Source organism: Quercus lobata, chromosome 8 (assembly GCF_001633185.2).
Source record: "Quercus lobata isolate SW786 chromosome 8, ValleyOak3.0 Primary Assembly, whole genome shotgun sequence".
NCBI classification, from domain to species: domain Eukaryota; kingdom Viridiplantae; phylum Streptophyta; class Magnoliopsida; order Fagales; family Fagaceae; genus Quercus; species Quercus lobata.
The window spans coordinates 61,807,843-61,825,585 of record NC_044911.1 but is presented as its reverse complement, the minus strand read 5'-3'; the positions used below and the strand labels follow the sequence as shown (position 1 = coordinate 61,825,585).

The following is a 17,743-nucleotide window of genomic DNA, read 5'->3' as shown; positions in this document are numbered from 1 at the left end:
ATTGATCTAAATGCATGCCATCTGAAGACCAAGACAGGTGGTCAGCTGATGTGTGCTGTTGGCAGAGATCCCAATAATGAATACTTCTCATTCGCATATGTAGTAGTCGAGGCTGAAACAAAGGATAATTGGACCTGGTTTCTTAATTTATTGCTTGCTGACATAGGAGATGACAACAAATAGATGTTCATATCTGACCAGTAGAAGGTATGATGGTAGCTTTATTGCTTGTTGAATTAATTGTAGTTGATGGTAGCTTCATTGCTTGTTGAATTAAATGATTATGTTTTGCAGGGGTTGGTGAACACCTTTATTGAAAATTGGCCACAATACGAGCACAGGATCTGTTACAGACATTTTTACCAAAATTTGAGGAAAAATCATCTTGGTGTCCTTATTAGAGACCTTTTTTGGAAAGCAGCCAAGGCTACCTATCGGCAAGCATTTAAGAGGGCAATGAATGAGCTAAAGGAGGTGGATGAAGATGCATTCAAATGGCTGCAATCTCACTCAACAACTATCTGGGCTAAGCACATGTTCAAAAGTGATGGCCAGAGTGACACAGTCCTGAACAACATGCGTGAAAGTTTCAACAGCACGATAGTTAAGTTCAGGAGCAAACCTATAATCACCATGGTATGCATAATTCTCCCTTTCATGTGCATTATGATATATAGACCTATGTAATTCATGAATGATTAATTCTCCCTTTCTCTCTATGTGCTTGCAGCTTAAGTGTATTAGGTTATATCTGATGACTAGATTTCAAGCAAACAGAGAAATGATTATGAAGGTGGAATCTGAGTTGTGTCCTAAGATAAGGAAGAGGCTGTACAAGGAGAAGTTGGCATGCAGCAAATGGATAGCATGTTGGGCTGGTCGTATGAAGTTTGAAGCGAAGAATGGGCCAGAGAGTTTCATTGTGGACTTGGAAGAGAAGAAATGCAGCTGTAGGAAGTGGGACATAGTTGGCATACCATGTTGCCATACCATTTCTTGTATATTTTTCAACAAAGAAGATGTTGAAAAGTATGTCAATGCTTGCTACAAAAGGACTACCTACATTGATTGCTATGAACCCATTATAGAGCCCATCAATGGCCAGAATATGTGGGGACCTAGTGGACTGCCACCTGTGCAACTCCCTATCAAGAAGAGACCTCCTAGCAGGCCTAAGAAGAAGAGGGCACTGGAGCCTAATGAACCTAGAAGTCACAGAAAAAATAGCGGCCTAGGCATCTCAAAACAATGCAAGTTATGTGGGAAATTAGGACACAACAAGAGGAGTTGCAAGGGAGAAGTAGGAGGGAACTCCTCCTTGCCTGGGAGTGCATCCCAAGCCAGTAGGACCACTAGGAGGGTAAATATGCACTTTGACTTAGATATCCTCATTGTTTTATTTTTCAGTTGGCAAACTATTAATTGTTATTGTGCTTGTGCTTGCAGGCAACCAAAGATGCTCAGCCAACAGTACATAAGGCACAACCAAGCTCTAATGATAATGTGACCACAAGTGCACCTCCACCCCCCACTGATAACCAGTCTAATCCAAGACCAAAAAGACAAAGGAAGAGAAGTGCAATCACTACTGAGACCTTGAATGCAACTGGGAATGCAGCAAGATATATGGCAGCAATGAGATCTGCTAAAAGATAGCAAACTGAAGCAGGACCCTTTTTTTTTTTGTGCTATATGTTGAAGCACTCTTCATATGTTTATGTAACTGCTAGAACAATTGGCATATGTTTATGGGCTGACCAAGTCCTTTTTTGTATGAATGTGCTTGGTAGACTTTGTCCCATATTTTGTAATTATTGTGGTACACTAAAAACTATCATTGGTGTTAAATATTTTGTAATTATTCTCCCATTGTTATGATGATTCAGCTTCCATTATTCAGATTTGCAGGTTTTTAGCATTGGTTTTTAAAAGGCTTAAACTCAAATTTGCTGGTTTTTAGCTTTGCTGTGCAGTTTGGTGATTATGCAGGTTTGGTGAGCATTAGAGTTTAATGTGTTGGGCAGTAGCCAGTTTAATATATAATGATGTATGATGTATGAATTAATATGTAATGATGTAATGATGTATGAATAAATGTATATTATGCAGGTTTGGTAAGTTATGCAGATTTGGTAAGTTATGCAGAAATTATGCAGGTTTGGTAAATTATGCAAGCTGTTGGTATGCTAAATATCAAAATTGATAGTTGATGCACAGTTAATATCACAAACTGCTTTGGCACAAACACTTAACAACAATGTAATAAATTGGTACAAAAACCATAGATTAATTAAAAAGACCATATTCCATTGCTAAAGTCTTGGATTGCAAAAAGAATTACACCAAAAAATCAGGCCTTTTCCCACTACTACATACCAACACATTCCAACACAAATTATGGCCTTTTTTCCACTAATACATACACCAAAATTCAGGTCTTTTGCCACTAATACATACAACAAAATTCAGGCCTTTTTCCACTAATACCTACCCACCTAATGACCCATTTCCCCCCCCCCCCCCCCCCACCTATTTAGCCAACCAGAAGAAGCACTAAACAAAGTAGCATCCCACTTATTACTAGAGACAGCCCCAGGCAAATGAGCAGCCTCTTCTCTCTCTTCCTGTAGCCTACAATGGCAGCTTCAAGGGTCAAAATCCGTTGCCTCTGCTCCGGAATTAGCACCTTGCCACGCTCGCAGATTTCATCATCAAGCCACTGAAAAATTTACATTTGCGTCCAATCTGACATCCAAGGGCCAGATAAATGATGTTAAATGAACAACCAAAATCATAAAAAACAATAACAAATAGTATTAGCAAATACTACCTTACCAGAAACTAAAATAGTATTAGCACAATGTTCTTGTATTAGCACAATTTATATTGTCAGCAACAAGCTGAGTTTTTTTTTTTTTTTTCCCTTAAATTTTTATAATTTTTTATTTATTTAAGAAAAGAAATTCTGGGTTCCCAAGACAAGAAAACCAACTTGGGTTTTCTCTATGAATTAGCAAAAAAAATATGGTTGTCAAATATTATGAAGCTGTGTTGGTTTAAGATCAAAATGACGGTCTTAGCGAGACAATAATGAAAACTAAGAGAAATAAAAGGTCTATAAATGAAAGAGAGAGGGGTTAGACTTAGACTAAAGGGGATTGCAAGATTGAAACGAAAATGAAGAAGGAAAACAAAAAGGCTAAAGGGAACCTGAAGTGCTTCCAAAGTTAAAAACCCAGAAATTTAAAAACATTACAAAGAGAGATACTACCTTACCTAGTAATTTGGACAACCGTAGAACCTTCTTCCAAGGTTGTCAGGTGTCCATGAAACGACCACAACGGGTTTCTCCGAGCAGAAGCATCGGGTTGGGCCCCATTTCCTCAAGCTTCCACTCGATGACATCGAGCTTGAATCCATGGAAAGCAGTTGATTTGAAGATGGTTTTCGGCTGTGTGGTGAGCGAGGAGCAATTGATTTGAAGGTGTTTTTAAGTTCGTGACTGGTGAGGGACTTCAATCCGTGTGGTGACTGATGAGCGAGGAGCTGAGAAAATTTGTGGGTTAGGGATTTCTATTTGGGTGATTTGAGGTTTTGCTTGGGTTAGGGACTATCACGTGAGTGGCATGTGACTACTAAGGACGGGGAGTAACAAACAGATTCAAGTCAGGTTACTGTAGACATTATTTTATTATTAATTATCAATGCCGTTTGCCACGTCAGTAATATCCGTTTATAATGTAACGTTAGGGACCAAAATGAAACCGTTTTTCAGGAGAGGGACTAAAAGCGGTAAAAAAAAACTTAGAGACTAAAACGGGAATTGGCTGAAAATGTAGGGACCAAAATATGCTTTTCGCCTAAAAAATAATCAAAAATCAATTTTCTTACAACTATATATATATATATACACATACGTGCACGCACAAACTCATAATTAGCACTGCGATAGGCTCTATTGCAGCTGACAAATAGATTCATTGTGCAACATAAGTTGGTGCATTGGCATAATCTGTCAGCTATGGCTAACATTGATCAATACCTAGTTGGAAGCAAGTTACAGTGCGAGTATCTCTACTTTCACGGCGGTCACATCAATATTAGCGTCCCCCAAGTAATTGGTCCACATCTTTAAATCAAGATGTTGACATGATAGGACTACTTTGAATGATCTCTTAACTTCAACACATCTACTGAATTAAGTATTTCAAGAATCAAGTAATTGAAGCATGAAGTCTGGAGCAAATTCTAGTTGAAATGCTAGCTATGAAATTTGTGCAACAGGCAATCCAAGCATATTTGTATAGGGTTTAGCTTAACTTCAATGCATCAATGCATTGAATATATTGGTATCTAGATATTGATGCATTAAATAATAGGAATGCAAATGCATATCCAAACTAGATATGTGTCCATATCTCACGTGTCAAGCACATTGATGCACTGCACATAAACAGTGTCTATTTACCTATAACATGTTTGATGAGCAAAGTAACATGTCTGGTGTTTTTTGCTTTTTTCCTCTTCTAAGCCAATTAGAAACCTCTCTCCTTTGCTTGGTACTATAAATTGTTGTTGTGTGGGGTAAAAAACCAGTAGGCCCATGTCGATGACTATATTGGGCCAAAGGTCCAGTCCAAGGGAAAAATCTCTCCTTGGCCACGGGGAGAGTCCTCATCGGCATAATGTAGTCGAGGATGGAGGAGGTGACCTACCACCGGTAGTGACACTCCCTATCATCTCACGGAGCGGGAAAAGTACTAAAGTAGAAAAGGACAATGAAAGTGTTGAAAGGAAAGGCTGTCATTATCACATTCGGTGCCTTGTGCCTAACACGGCCATACCTATCTGTCCTTATAACCACTCCCAACAACTAGAAGGAAGGACTAATGGGACAAGTACCTACCTTAGGGACCCCATTCAAGAGGAAGGAAACTACTATAAAAAGGGAGTAAAGTGAGACAGAAGGGGCGGGGCGGAGACTCCTCAACACACTAGAGGCACCGAAGTGAAAATTCAAGTTCTAGAATTTTCTAAGTAAAATTCGAACTAAAGGATTTTTGATCGGTTGAAATTTTTGCTCGATCGACCGAAATGATGAAGAAAATTATCTTGGAGTCTCTGGATGATTTGACTGCTATTCAATTCATGTTCAATCGATTGAAAAGAACTTTTGATCAATACTCGATCGATCGAGACTCGTAAAACTGAATTTTCTGCAGAATTTTCTAGTGAATGTTCTTAATGTTTGAAGAGATTTCAAGCCTTGTGAACAGTTTATGAAATATTTTAACTCTCCATATGTGCCTTTTGAAGGAATATAACCTTATGGGTATAAATAAAGGTTTATGTTCACTTAAAAAAACACAAGAAATCTTATGGTTATTCTCCAACGTTGCTATCTATAGAACCCAACAACTTAGTTGTATCTTGGGAACAAGTTTGTAATGACCCTTCAACAACAAGTGTGAGGCCAAATATTGTCTAAGGATAACAATTTTATGCCTCTGAGTTATCTATTTCTGTTTGTCTTTTGTGTTTTTCTTCCTTTATTACCGTGTGTATTATTTCTAGCATAAACATCAGCAACTTGTCATTTATTTCTTGTTTGCAATTGTTCTATCTATAGTACTTGGCCATCGAGGAACCACTCATGCAGATGAAAGAGAGAGATAAGAACAATGCACTTGTACATAGAACACGGTTTAATTGATGGCCAATGCTCTCTCATCCGCAAGTGGTCCAAAACAAGCACTCTTCTCTTCTTCTTCTTCTTCTTCTTCTTTTTGTCAGATTTTGTATTACACGAACCTTCTGTCTTTTCTTCCACAGTTTAGCACCTTAGGGGGCTAAAAGCCTAAAAGGCCACTGCTGGGCTCATGAAAAGCTTTGCAAACCCGAATGGATAACAGAAACTAGTCTAATTGGCCATCGAGCAACCACACATGCAGATGAAAGAGAGAGATAAGAACAATGCACTTGTACATAGATGATAGAACACGGTTTAATTGATGGCCAATGCTCTCTCATCCGCAAGTGGTCCAAAACAAGCACTCTTCTCTTCTTCTTCTTCTCTTTTTTGTCAGATTTTGTATTACACGAACCTTCTGTCTTTTCTTCCAAAGTTTAGCACCGTAGGGCGGCTAAAAGGCCACTGCTGGGCTCATGAAAAGCTTTGCAAATCCGAATGGATAACAGAAACTAGTCTAAAACTATATTATCAACATTGTGAACCTAATTCCATAAGAAAACATTGTGAACCTAATCACGTACAGGATCATATATAACTTGTAAACCTACCAAAATAAAATTTATATCTCAAAAATTGATGTTTTCTTGTTTGAGAACAGTATTCTATATATCTCTTTAAAAAGTGGGTATACAAACTAGTGTGTGGGTTTGTTATACCCTTAGTCAGGAATTTTCTTCTTTTTTATGTTTTTATTTTCAAATTTTTTAGATAAAAAAAAATATTATATGAGTTTATTTTTAATTTTGAAGTTTTTTTAGATGTAAAAGAATATTATATAGGGTTCTTTTTTTTCCCCATCGAATCGCATGTTATGTACCCTATGACTTATAAGGCACAAGAATAGAATATGAAACACTTTTGTCAAAAAAGAGATCTAAGTTTTGGACTTATCTATACTCATCGATTGGTGTTTTAGCCTAATAATCATTCTATGGTGCCGTTTGGATTTGGCTAAAATCTTGCGTCTAGCTTCTACGTTCCTTCATTTTTTTTTTCATTTCACGCGTTTTGCAGAAAGAAGTGGACAAATAACACTATAGTGGTACTGTAGCAATACTGTAGCAGTACTATTTATATACTGTTTATGGGACCCACAGCCACTTTATTCATAAAAAAATATTAAAAATGGGCCTCACGATACTATTTACACATTTAAAAATTATTTTACTACAATGTTTTCAGTTTTCAGTTTCAGCAACAATAAGTTCAATCCAAACGGACCCTATATATGAGATGGGTTCAAGTTATACCTAGTGTAACTCCTTAAGAGTTATACCTAGTGTAACTCCTTACACCTTTTTGTACCATAGATTTCTAATAAATCCAACGGTTGAAAAAAAAGCATCAAATAATTATTGCTCTCCACTTTATTTTCCTAATTAATAATAATTGTTCTCTATCCTCATTTATTACTTTCCATAAACCTCATTGAATATTGTTTAACTATGTCCCTCCTTCCTAAAATTGCTTGATATATATGAATCTAGGCAAAAAACAAAGACCGAAAAAGTTTAAATTTTTCTTCTCTCAAAATCCATGGGTGCCGGCCTGCTGCATATGAGGTTCTCAACAATGAAGAAAAACGAACAAGATATGATAGAGGAGAAGACGTTGAAGACATGGGGGGCCATGATATGGATTTGGTGGAGGATTTCCAAGTGGGTATGAATTCCACTTTAGATTTCAGTGAAGAATGGACTCTTCTTCCCCTCAGGTTCACAAAGAAAAAGTGTGGTTATATTGATGAGGAGCCCAAAACACCGATGTGACTAATTACTGACTGGTACATGGCGGTAAAAATTTAGGCAACCCAGAGAGGCTTGTTACTTGAAAAGTGTATCCCTTGAGAAAGATTTAAAGATATATAATTTGTGATTTTACAAGTACACTATGTCTGCAGAACTGCCCCTAAACAATTCACAAAATGAACAAGAGCCTTGTGGTTTCCAGTTTCAACGCATTATAGCAAAAACACATCACAAAATTCAAATCTATTAAAGATAGGGCAGATCTGAGATCAAAAAATAAAATAAAGAAGGGAGCAAGACAAGAAGAGTGTTTATGTAAAGAAAGCATCAGATTTTGTGGAGTGTAAGTCAATTAGAGAAGGTGGCAGAGTGTCAAAACTGTGTTCTTGTATAAAAATAATTTTCGTTACTAAGCTTGCAAAAGTTTTTTTTTTTTTTTTTTTTTTTAAGGAAGAAAGGGACACAGTTAAACAACATCTATGGAAAGTAATAAATTAGGATAGAGAAAATCAGTTATTAATAAGGTAAATAAGGTGGAAATCCTTAATTATTTAATGCTATTTTTTCAATCATTGGATCTATTAAAAATCTATGGTACAAAAAAGATGTAACTCCTTAAGAGTTACACCAAGTGTGACTTAAACACACGTGTATATATATATATATATATATATATATTTCACTCTCTTTTCTTTTTTCTTTATTTTTCTTTTTTTTTTTTTTTTGGGTTGGAAGTGACATATACTACCTCAATGCTAAGTTTTCACATGTTACTTTTGATATTGCATATAAATAATTACCACGTAGGCAAGCTTGTTGGATATTATAATCATTTTTAATGATTTGATCGTTGGCGGTTGAGAGATTTAAACCTAGTAATCACAAATGTAAGTTGAGGTGCAAGAATCCTGATAATGTTTTAATCACAATTACTTCATGTTCATCTACAACTTGTAATACTTTTTTTGAGATAAAAGATAGAAACTTGTAATAACTAATAAGCTGTTGAACCACAAAACTTAAGCAAAAATTCAGCTACTGTGTAAAACAAGTTACAAGCCCCAAAAAAATTGCCTATTTGGACGAGTCCAATTAGCTCATGATAACTTGGGCTGCAATGCTGTTAAATAAGACCTAACTTTTGTGGGACAACAGATATTTTTCAGGAAGGCTTGGCCGCTTGGGTGATATTCACTCCCCGTCAGGCCAACAATTTTGGCCCAAAAATGAGCTGATTTGGAGGGAAGGAAAGACCACTTTAATGAGATTCACTGGAACAGGGGGAAAAAAAAAAAAAAAAAAAAACTGCGCGTTCTTAGAGATTTTTATTTTTATTGTTTTAGATAAATATTAATAATTTATATTTATTATAATTTAGAAATATATATTTTTTATTTTTTCAAATAAATAAAAATGGTAAACTTTAGAGAAAATCAGTAAAAAAGTTAAATTTTAAGGACTAAAAAGATAAACGCGAAGGAAAAAAAAAATCCTAAAATTTAAGAGTTTTCTTTTTAAATTCAAAATGAAATTTGTTATTCGACATTTATAACCCTATTTTTAAGAGAAGTTACTCTTCTTTAATAAAGGTATTTTTGAACTACATAAAAATCCAGTTCAAATAGAGAAATTTTCTTATAAATAGTATAGATAAGTTAATAAAAATAAACCCATCCAAACACACTATTTTCTTATTATTAAATGTCAAAAATTAGTAAAATTTGAAGGACATATTCTAGAGCAATTACACTCTATCTAATTGTAGAAATTCAGGTAAAGGCTTTATAACTAAATTGACACATTTTCATGCACAAAGTGATTAGAGGTCTAGGAAGGAAGGGTTTGAGTTGCGAGATTAACAACATATTATAACTATCTCAAAAAAAAAATTGTAAGAATTTAGAAATATAGAAAAAGCATATGCAATATTGAGCTAAAATAATATAGTTTTGTAATAACAGATTTTTTTTTTTAATATTTGAAATATAAATTTTACTTTAGTCTAATTTAGATGTATATGTTTGGGAAACTCCTTTCATAATATAGTTATGTCATAACAGTTAATGGGGATGGTTTTGTTAAACTATTTTCCATCATTCAATATTAAAAAAAGAAAACCCAAAAAAAAAAAAAGTTTTCCTCTAAATCAGTTTGGAGGAATCTCCACTAAGCATTATGTGGCGACTTATATATAAAATCAGTTTTTTTTTTTTTTTTTTTGATAGGCTTATAAAATCAGTTTTGAGTAACTACAAGGATGTGTTTTTTACATAAGAATTTAAGATTTTTTTTTTAATATTTAAGAATTTATAAAAATTTAGTAGGTAATTTGAAAAATCTTGAGAATAACAATTTTTATGAACACATCTCTCAATAGATAATTTTCAAGAATTGCAAAAATTCTAAATCCAACATTTTAGGTGAAAAATGTCAATTCTCACTTATCTTATTTTTGTGAGCTTTACTAATGCGACTCCTAAAATCAAATTAATTTTCACTTTTTTCCTCAAAAATAATTTTATAACAAAAAATAGTATTTATTTTCCAGAAGAAAATAAATAAAATGTAATTTTGTTATTTAAATATATATATATATATAAAATTGTGAAATTATCCATTATTTAGTTACTTAACAAGAAAGTATAAGATCATCTTGTTTCTAACTTTTTCTATATATATATATATATATATATATAAATTATCTTAAATACCAAATTTTATATCTTTCAAAATTACGTATAGTCTGTAACAAAAAATAGTATGTACCCTGGATTTTTTCATCATTTAAATATAATGTTAATCAAAATATAACAAAACTTAGATATGTTGTTCATTAGGTTCATCTTTTAAAATTAAGTCATGTGATTTTTTTCACATGGGGTGGAAGTGTATATTCAGTTTTTTTTTTTTTTTTTGAGTAAACAGTAATACTTATTAGAACACACATAAAAATAATAAGTGTATATTTAGTTAAATAACCATATGACTGAATTTTTAAGAAGGGAACTGAGATACCTAAGTTTTGCCCGTCAAAATAATATATATATTTAAATAACATAAACTTTAAGACTCAAAATTTGTAATTTTCATTAATTTAAACTCTGAAGAATCTATAACTCTCAAGATTTAAAATTCTCGTTTCTCAAAAACAAAAAAAAAAAAAAAACAAAAAAGAAAGATTTAAAATTCTCAACAACCACCCAAGATTGAGTACAGCATGTGTCCTATCTTTCTTTTTTTTTTATCACAGCATGTGTCCTACCTCTATTTATAGCTCTTGTAACATATCTCTACAAAAAAAACTTTATATTAACAATAAATAAATTTCACTCTGCCTCAAGATTGGAACCGAACAGAGTCAGAACTGAAAATTTTCGCAAATAAAAAACAAATTTTATAGTATTTTTCAAAATAAGAATAACGTATATTTCTTCTTAAAGTTTCCAATCTTCGCTTATTCTTTCCCACATGAATGCCGGTTTAAGTGCCTTTTCGTCCGTTATTCTGTTTATTCTCATTGGCTTTGAAAATTTGTCCTCTCTCTCTCTCTCTTCTTGTCCCCTCTCTCTCTCTCTCTCTCTCTCTCTTCTCTTCCCCTAAACTTTCCTGCAAATTTTCAACAATTGGAAAGATACCAATCCCATAATCTCTCTCATAATAAACCAGTTCACCATCTTTTTATGGTTAGTACTTCTTTCTTCTTGTGTTTTCTTTGACCACACGCTTGTTTCTCAAGGAGAAAAAAAAAAAAAAACATTGCGGCAAAAAATGCATATTGAAAAGAAGCCTTTCTTTTTCCTTCTTGTCATGCAAGTTGATAGTTAAGGTTTTGTATTTGATACTGAGATTGATAATATGTACTTTTGTATATTTGGAGACATCCGATAAAATTGGAACGATACAGAGAGATTGATAATATGTCCAAATTGTTGTCTGGCAGGTTTGAAGAGGTGTAGAAAGTAGAACACATGGCATTCAAAGGGGATCATGCATATGATTATCTCTTCAAGATTGTTTTGATTGGTGACTCGGGTGTTGGGAAATCGAACATTCTTTCAAGGTTTACTCGAAACGAGTTCTGCTTGGAATCTAAGTCCACCATTGGTGTTGAATTTGCAACTAGAACATTGCAGGTTGTTTTGGATTATAAATACATTTGAAATGTGATTTATAATTTTTTTTATTACCCGTCCTTATGGTGGTTATTGATAACTCAGTTGAATGGTCCTGTAATTTTGTTGGTTTTGTCTGTATTTTTGTTTTTGGTGAATGATTCTCTGTTTATTTCTTGGTAGAGTATTATTCGTTTACATTTACTTTGTTGCGTCACTGGTAATCTAGGATGACGACCTTTATAGTATAGGTGTGTGGATCATAACAGTGTGTAGGAATTTTTTTCCTCTCGATAAATTTACTCACAAGTCACAAATCCTAGCCAATCTTCAGAGTCACTTCCCACCCCATGTACTTATGAGTAAGGAAGAGCCATTTGGTCCAAAGAAAACCAGCAACATTCTTACTTTTTATTTATTCTAACTGGCATGTATGTTTTTGGTGTTTTATTGACATTTGCTCTTCTCCTAATAATTGAAACTTCAAAATCTTCAGCATGTATGTGTCAGACATGTAGGGGAAACCCCTAAATTTGTTGTCTCAATGTGTTGGGAGAAAAAAGAAAAAGAATCATTTTATTGTAGATATGTTTTTAAAGATTTTGATGATTGTTATTTATTTTGAATACTCAAAATGAACATAAATTATGTCTGTAAATAAAATTTACCTTAATTAATTAATTGTCATATTCACGTGTATTAATTTTTCAAGAATGTTCATGTCATTATATCTCATATTGTGTTGTGTCCATGTCCATTCTTCTTAGCTTGAATGACTTATTGGAGATTGGCCATTTTACTACTGTGATGGCTGTAAAATATGTTTGAATGAATTATTAGATGTAGGACACACACTAAAGTGTAATTCTCTGCTCATTTTTTTTTTTTTTTTTTTTTTTTTTTTGGGGGGGGGTTTTGAAAAGTTGTAATGGTTTCTATCTGTGTCATGTTTGAACTGGATGAACTTAGTGTGATGTTGAATTTCTCTTTTTCATTTAAGAAACTGATGCCATGACATTGACTATATCTAAAGATTGAATGAAATTATTTTTTGGTCACATGGATATATACTAGATATTTACGCTGTTGGAGAAACTTGATGTTGGATGTGCAGAAAAATGATGGGAATAAATATTCCTTTCCTTCTGAATGCATCAAATGCAGTAGGATGTAATGTATGTTTGCAATTATGCCTTATTTTCACACTAGTTATCTTGTGCCCAAACAAGAGCAATGGGAAACAGGAATTAGTTACTGCTTGAGGCTGTTTTCTACTCTCTCTCATTGAACTATAACTAGCTAGTTTCTTCTTCCTTTGCATGAGTGTTGTGTGCATGTGTCTTTTCAATCTGCATTATTAGCTGTCTGTATGGGACCAAACTTTCAATTTATCTTTTCAATCTGCATTAGTAGTTACTTCAAGAATACAAGTGGCCAACTCTAATTAGTATCAATAGCCGACCCCAAAATGTTGTGATTTAATTTGGTGGTGGTTGTTGTAGTAGTAGTAGACTAGTAGTCACTTCAAGTTTATAATGTTCAGTTCGATGCAGATAGAGGGGAAGACAATTAAGGCACAAATATGGGACACAGCGGGTCAAGAGAGGTACCGAGCCATCACCAGTGCTTACTACAGAGGTGCTGTAGGTGCACTATTAGTCTATGACATAACCAAGAGGCAGACCTTTGAGAATGTGCAGAGGTGGCTCCGCGAACTAAGGGAACATGCAGACTCCAACATTGTCATCATGCTGGCTGGGAATAAGGCTGATTTGAATCATCTCAGAGCTGTCTCAGCTGCAGATGCTCAAGTCTTGGCTGAGGACGAAAGTCTATCTTTCCTAGAGACTTCAGCATTGGAGGCATTGAATGTTGAGAAGGCATTTCAGACCATTTTGTTTGATATTTACCATGTAATTAGCAAGAAGGCACTGGCAGCCCAAGAGGCAGCTTCCTCCACTGGACTTCCTCAGGGTACTACTATAAATGTTTCAAATCTTTCTGGTAATTTAACCAAAGGAACTTGTTGCACTAATTAGCATGATATTTCTTCATAAAGAGGAAAAGGAGAAGCGCATGCATAGACAGTTTGCTTCTTTTGTAACAAGATATGAGGAATACTTTCTGCCTTCTGTCATATATATTTATTCTCTAGAGGTCATGTGAGAAGCAGATTTCTAGTTTGTAAGAACCATAGTTGAAGGTGAACTTGGAATGTTAGCAGTCTATTCTTAAGAGAGAGAAATGGGAAATTAGAGTCTCAGTATAGGCAGGGGATAGATGAAAGCATTGTAATAGTAGTCTACTAGTTTCTCATTCTTTTGTTTATCAAAAAAAAAAAAAAAAGTTTCTCATTCTTTTAACCTTTTTTTTAATTATTATTTTGACATTGTATGCTGGTTCTTATTTTTAATAAATCTCTCTTCCCCTGATTCTTCCATATGAATTCTGGAAAAAGTGATATGGTACTTGAGAATGCAATATGTTGTGAATGTTTTACTGCACATGAATTGTTAATGGAACTTTCAAGAATGTGTGATAAATGTGGGTTCAAGTTAGTTCAATCAGCAAAATATCTTATTGTTGAATAATAGGCCTAAATTCGAATCTCATTTACACCAAATAGAAACCATTAATGTTAAACTAGAGGTTTCAAATCCTTTCATACCAAAGTACAAACAAGAATGTGTTATGAATATGTATGGTTTCCTTCCAAGCTTCAAAAAAATAACAAACTCACTAAACTTCCTAACCAATCAGATGAGACAGCTGGATAATTTCTTGAAATTAAGTGAAGTAACTGAAATAACACATCATCTACGACAAGTAGCTTAAGACTGTAATTCTGTCTAAACGACTATACAGCAGGAGTTGATGAAACGTAATTCTGTCTAAACGACCGTAATTCTTGGTCTCCTTGAGATATTGTAATGCAAATTTGGATTGAGATCTTGTGCAATAACCTACCTCAAATTCCCTTATAAAAAAAAATTTCAACTTTTTTGAAGTTTTTAACTTATAGCATTTTTATCTTGTTCATTCTAATTTTTTTTTTTTTTTTTAATCCAATGGTTTTAACTTCGGCAATGAAAAGTGTTGCACTTGGGCACTGGATCTCAATCCCAAATCTTTGTCTCAATCCCTTTTTTTTTTTTTTCTTTCTTAAACATGTTTCTCCCTAGGCGCTAGCAATGTTGTAGGACGAGGAAAAGTTCGGTGATTGGTCAGATTTTCTTGATCCTTTAGTTTAGCCCTTTGTCCACGTTTTATTATTTGTTTGGAAACAACTTATTCTTGAAAACTGAAAACTTAAGGTATGTTTGGATATCGCTTATTATTGAAAACTGAAAACACTGTAATAAAATAATTTTTAAATGTATAAATAGTGCTGTGAAACCTAATTTTAATGAAAATTTTGGTGAAAAAAAGTACTTGTGGGTCTTGTGAACAGTACACAAAACTCACACAAAAACACCAAACGCCATCCAAACCGGTCTTTATTACTAAAAACACTATAGTAAAATAATTTTTAATTGACAAAAACACTGTACCAAAAACTCTTAACGCATTTTTAGTGTTTGGCTGGTCCCTAAACAGTGCCATGAGCCAGCCAAACGCACGTATTTTTAGTGTTGGCTGGTCCATGAACAGTGCCATGGACCAGCCAAACACAAACGCAAAATTACAATCCGATATCATCATCGTTGGCCTGAGGTTAAAGTTTTCTATCCAACATGGCCTCCATAGTCAATGTAAAGCAATGATCATGGAGAAAAAAATGGAGCAACACAAGTCCTTTCCTTTTAAAACCTCCAACTTTCTTGGGCCCTTTTCTTCGTTTCCTTTTATTAATACCTCCATCCTTCATGGGCCCTTTTCTTCATTTCCTTTCTTGTCATCTCAATTCAAAGTGTAACACATTCTCAATGAAACATTCAGAAAAATATAATGCATCTACACTACACGAATGCCTTGTTATAATTGCGCCAGTGTGTTTGACAGTTTTCAAGGACACTTTTTTGAAATCTATGAGCATGTTAAAGTAACCCTTTTCAAAAAAGAAACGAACGAATTACCCAAACGCATGGACTTCAATATCTTTTACTAGGAAGGTATGAGAGTTATGGTTATAAAAGGGTATTTCAGAAACTTTTCTTTAGGAGGTTCCATGAGTAGCCTTGCAAATATACTTAGAATGTAAGTCCCTCAGAGACCAGTGTTCCTTCTCATTCAAACCACTATCTATATTAGAAACATTATAATGTTTATCACCAAAAGCTCCCATGTTCATTTAACTTAAAAAATTGCAACACACATTCTGTTTATAGTTCAAGAGGTCCAAGTGAGCTTTTTTTTCATTCAATTGTATTCTCCAAGTGCTATCTTTCTCTCCTCTTATGCATCACTAATGTGACAGGAGACCAAAATCAGCCTAATAAAACCTGTTGTCAATCATTTTTACTTGTATGAATCCTCCTTGGACTTGACTTCTAGCACGAGCTTCCCATTTATTCTGGCAAAGAGAGAACAATATATAGGTTGCTCTATATCTTGTTAATGCATGTCACGTGGGACTAAGATAAATTTCTCTGTTTTTCATTTTATTGTTATCATTTATACTACTTTATAACTAGATAAGTTTTAAGAAAAAAAGTTAACAGATACTCTAAGGACATTGATTTAAAAAATATTTTTACAAAATTTTTATGAGAAAAAAAACTATTAATTTTTTAATAGTTTTTATATTTCTCATAAAAGTGGTGTCAAAACTTTCTTGGAATAATTTATTAACACTTGCCTTAAAGAGAGAGAGTAATAAAGTTGCGCATAAGTTAGCAAGACGTGCTCTTTGTATTTCAAATTTTTCAGTGTGGATAGAGGATGTTCCACCACCCTTACTTCCAGTAGTCCTAGATGACATTGCTGGATTTTCTTAATAAAGTTTGATGTGCTTTCTCTACCAAAAAAAAAAACACTTGCCCCTAAAATATTATTTCTAAATACATTTAATAGATTAAATTTACTACTGATTATATCTATTTGGATATTTGGATATTGACTAATATCACAAATATATTTGGTTGGCCTCACTAACATTAGACACGCATATTTCTTGACCTCTATTTATATGCTTGATAGCGTAAATTACTAACAAATGAGAAAAGACTCTGTTTCTCTTCTTCTTCTTTTTCCTTCGCTCACTAATCACTATGTTGTTTTATTGTCTAAGAGAATACAACGATAATGGTCAATGGGCGACCCATTAGCATGAGACTACCCAAAAAAAACCCTAGATGTAGCCACTAACTTATCAAAACCCAATGCTTGACACAACAACAAAAAGACCCCCAAGGCCCAAACAACAGTGTGAAGTGTTATTAGCTTAGAATTCTTCTTTTAAATGCTCCAAAGAAATTCAGCATACCCAATATTGTGAAGTACATCCACTTAAATTATTATATCAAAGTATGGCATGTAAAGGTGAAGCATCCCCACCACACGAATCACCAGTAAATTCTGTGTGTTTGACAGCATAAAGTGTTATTAGATACTCTTTTAGTGCTAAGAAATTCAACACATCCAAAATTCTGAACTCAGGCATCCCCTTAAATTACCTTATCATAATATATATATATATATATATATATATATATATGTTGAAAAGGTGAAGCATACCAACCACTCGAGTTACCACTAAAGCTAGTCCTTAGAGAACAAGTGCAATTATAAATGGAAAAGTCTTCAGTCAAGGACGAGAATAAAACTAGCTACCACCACACTATCCATTTGTTTGAGAACATAATACTCTTCAGAGGACGAATTTTTTCTTCTAGTTGTTTAGAGAACAATCTTAGTATAAAACTCTTTTTAAGTACATATAGCCAACTAACTTTGTGTGGTTCTTGCAAAGCTTTTGAACACCACTTTGAATATATGCCACCAGTGTGCAGCTTTAGGTATTCAGAGCCGAAGATATATCTATCAGTCTTATTAAAAAAGAGTTATATCTATCAACAAGTTTTTATGCTCCTAGCTAGAGTTGAGTGAGTATCTTTGCTTAATAGAAATTGAGTTGACAAGATATTGGCTGGTCCTGACTTGTAGCTGTCGCTCTGATCTTTTTTTGGTCC

At 33.8% G+C, this 17,743-nt stretch overlaps 1 protein-coding gene across 1 annotated transcript; it reads left to right on the top strand.

Annotated features, from left to right (window-relative positions):
• Positions 1-10,968: 10,968 nt before the first annotated feature.
• On the top strand, positions 10,969-13,944 carry LOC115955059 (ras-related protein Rab11C-like). Its single transcript, XM_031073099.1, has 3 exons — positions 10,969-11,183; positions 11,441-11,633; positions 13,166-13,944. Exons 2-3 carry the CDS (start codon positions 11,469-11,471, stop codon positions 13,649-13,651), a joined length of 651 nt encoding a protein of 216 aa, XP_030928959.1. The 5' UTR covers positions 10,969-11,183; positions 11,441-11,468; the 3' UTR covers positions 13,652-13,944.
• Positions 13,945-17,743: the final 3,799 nt, after the last annotated feature.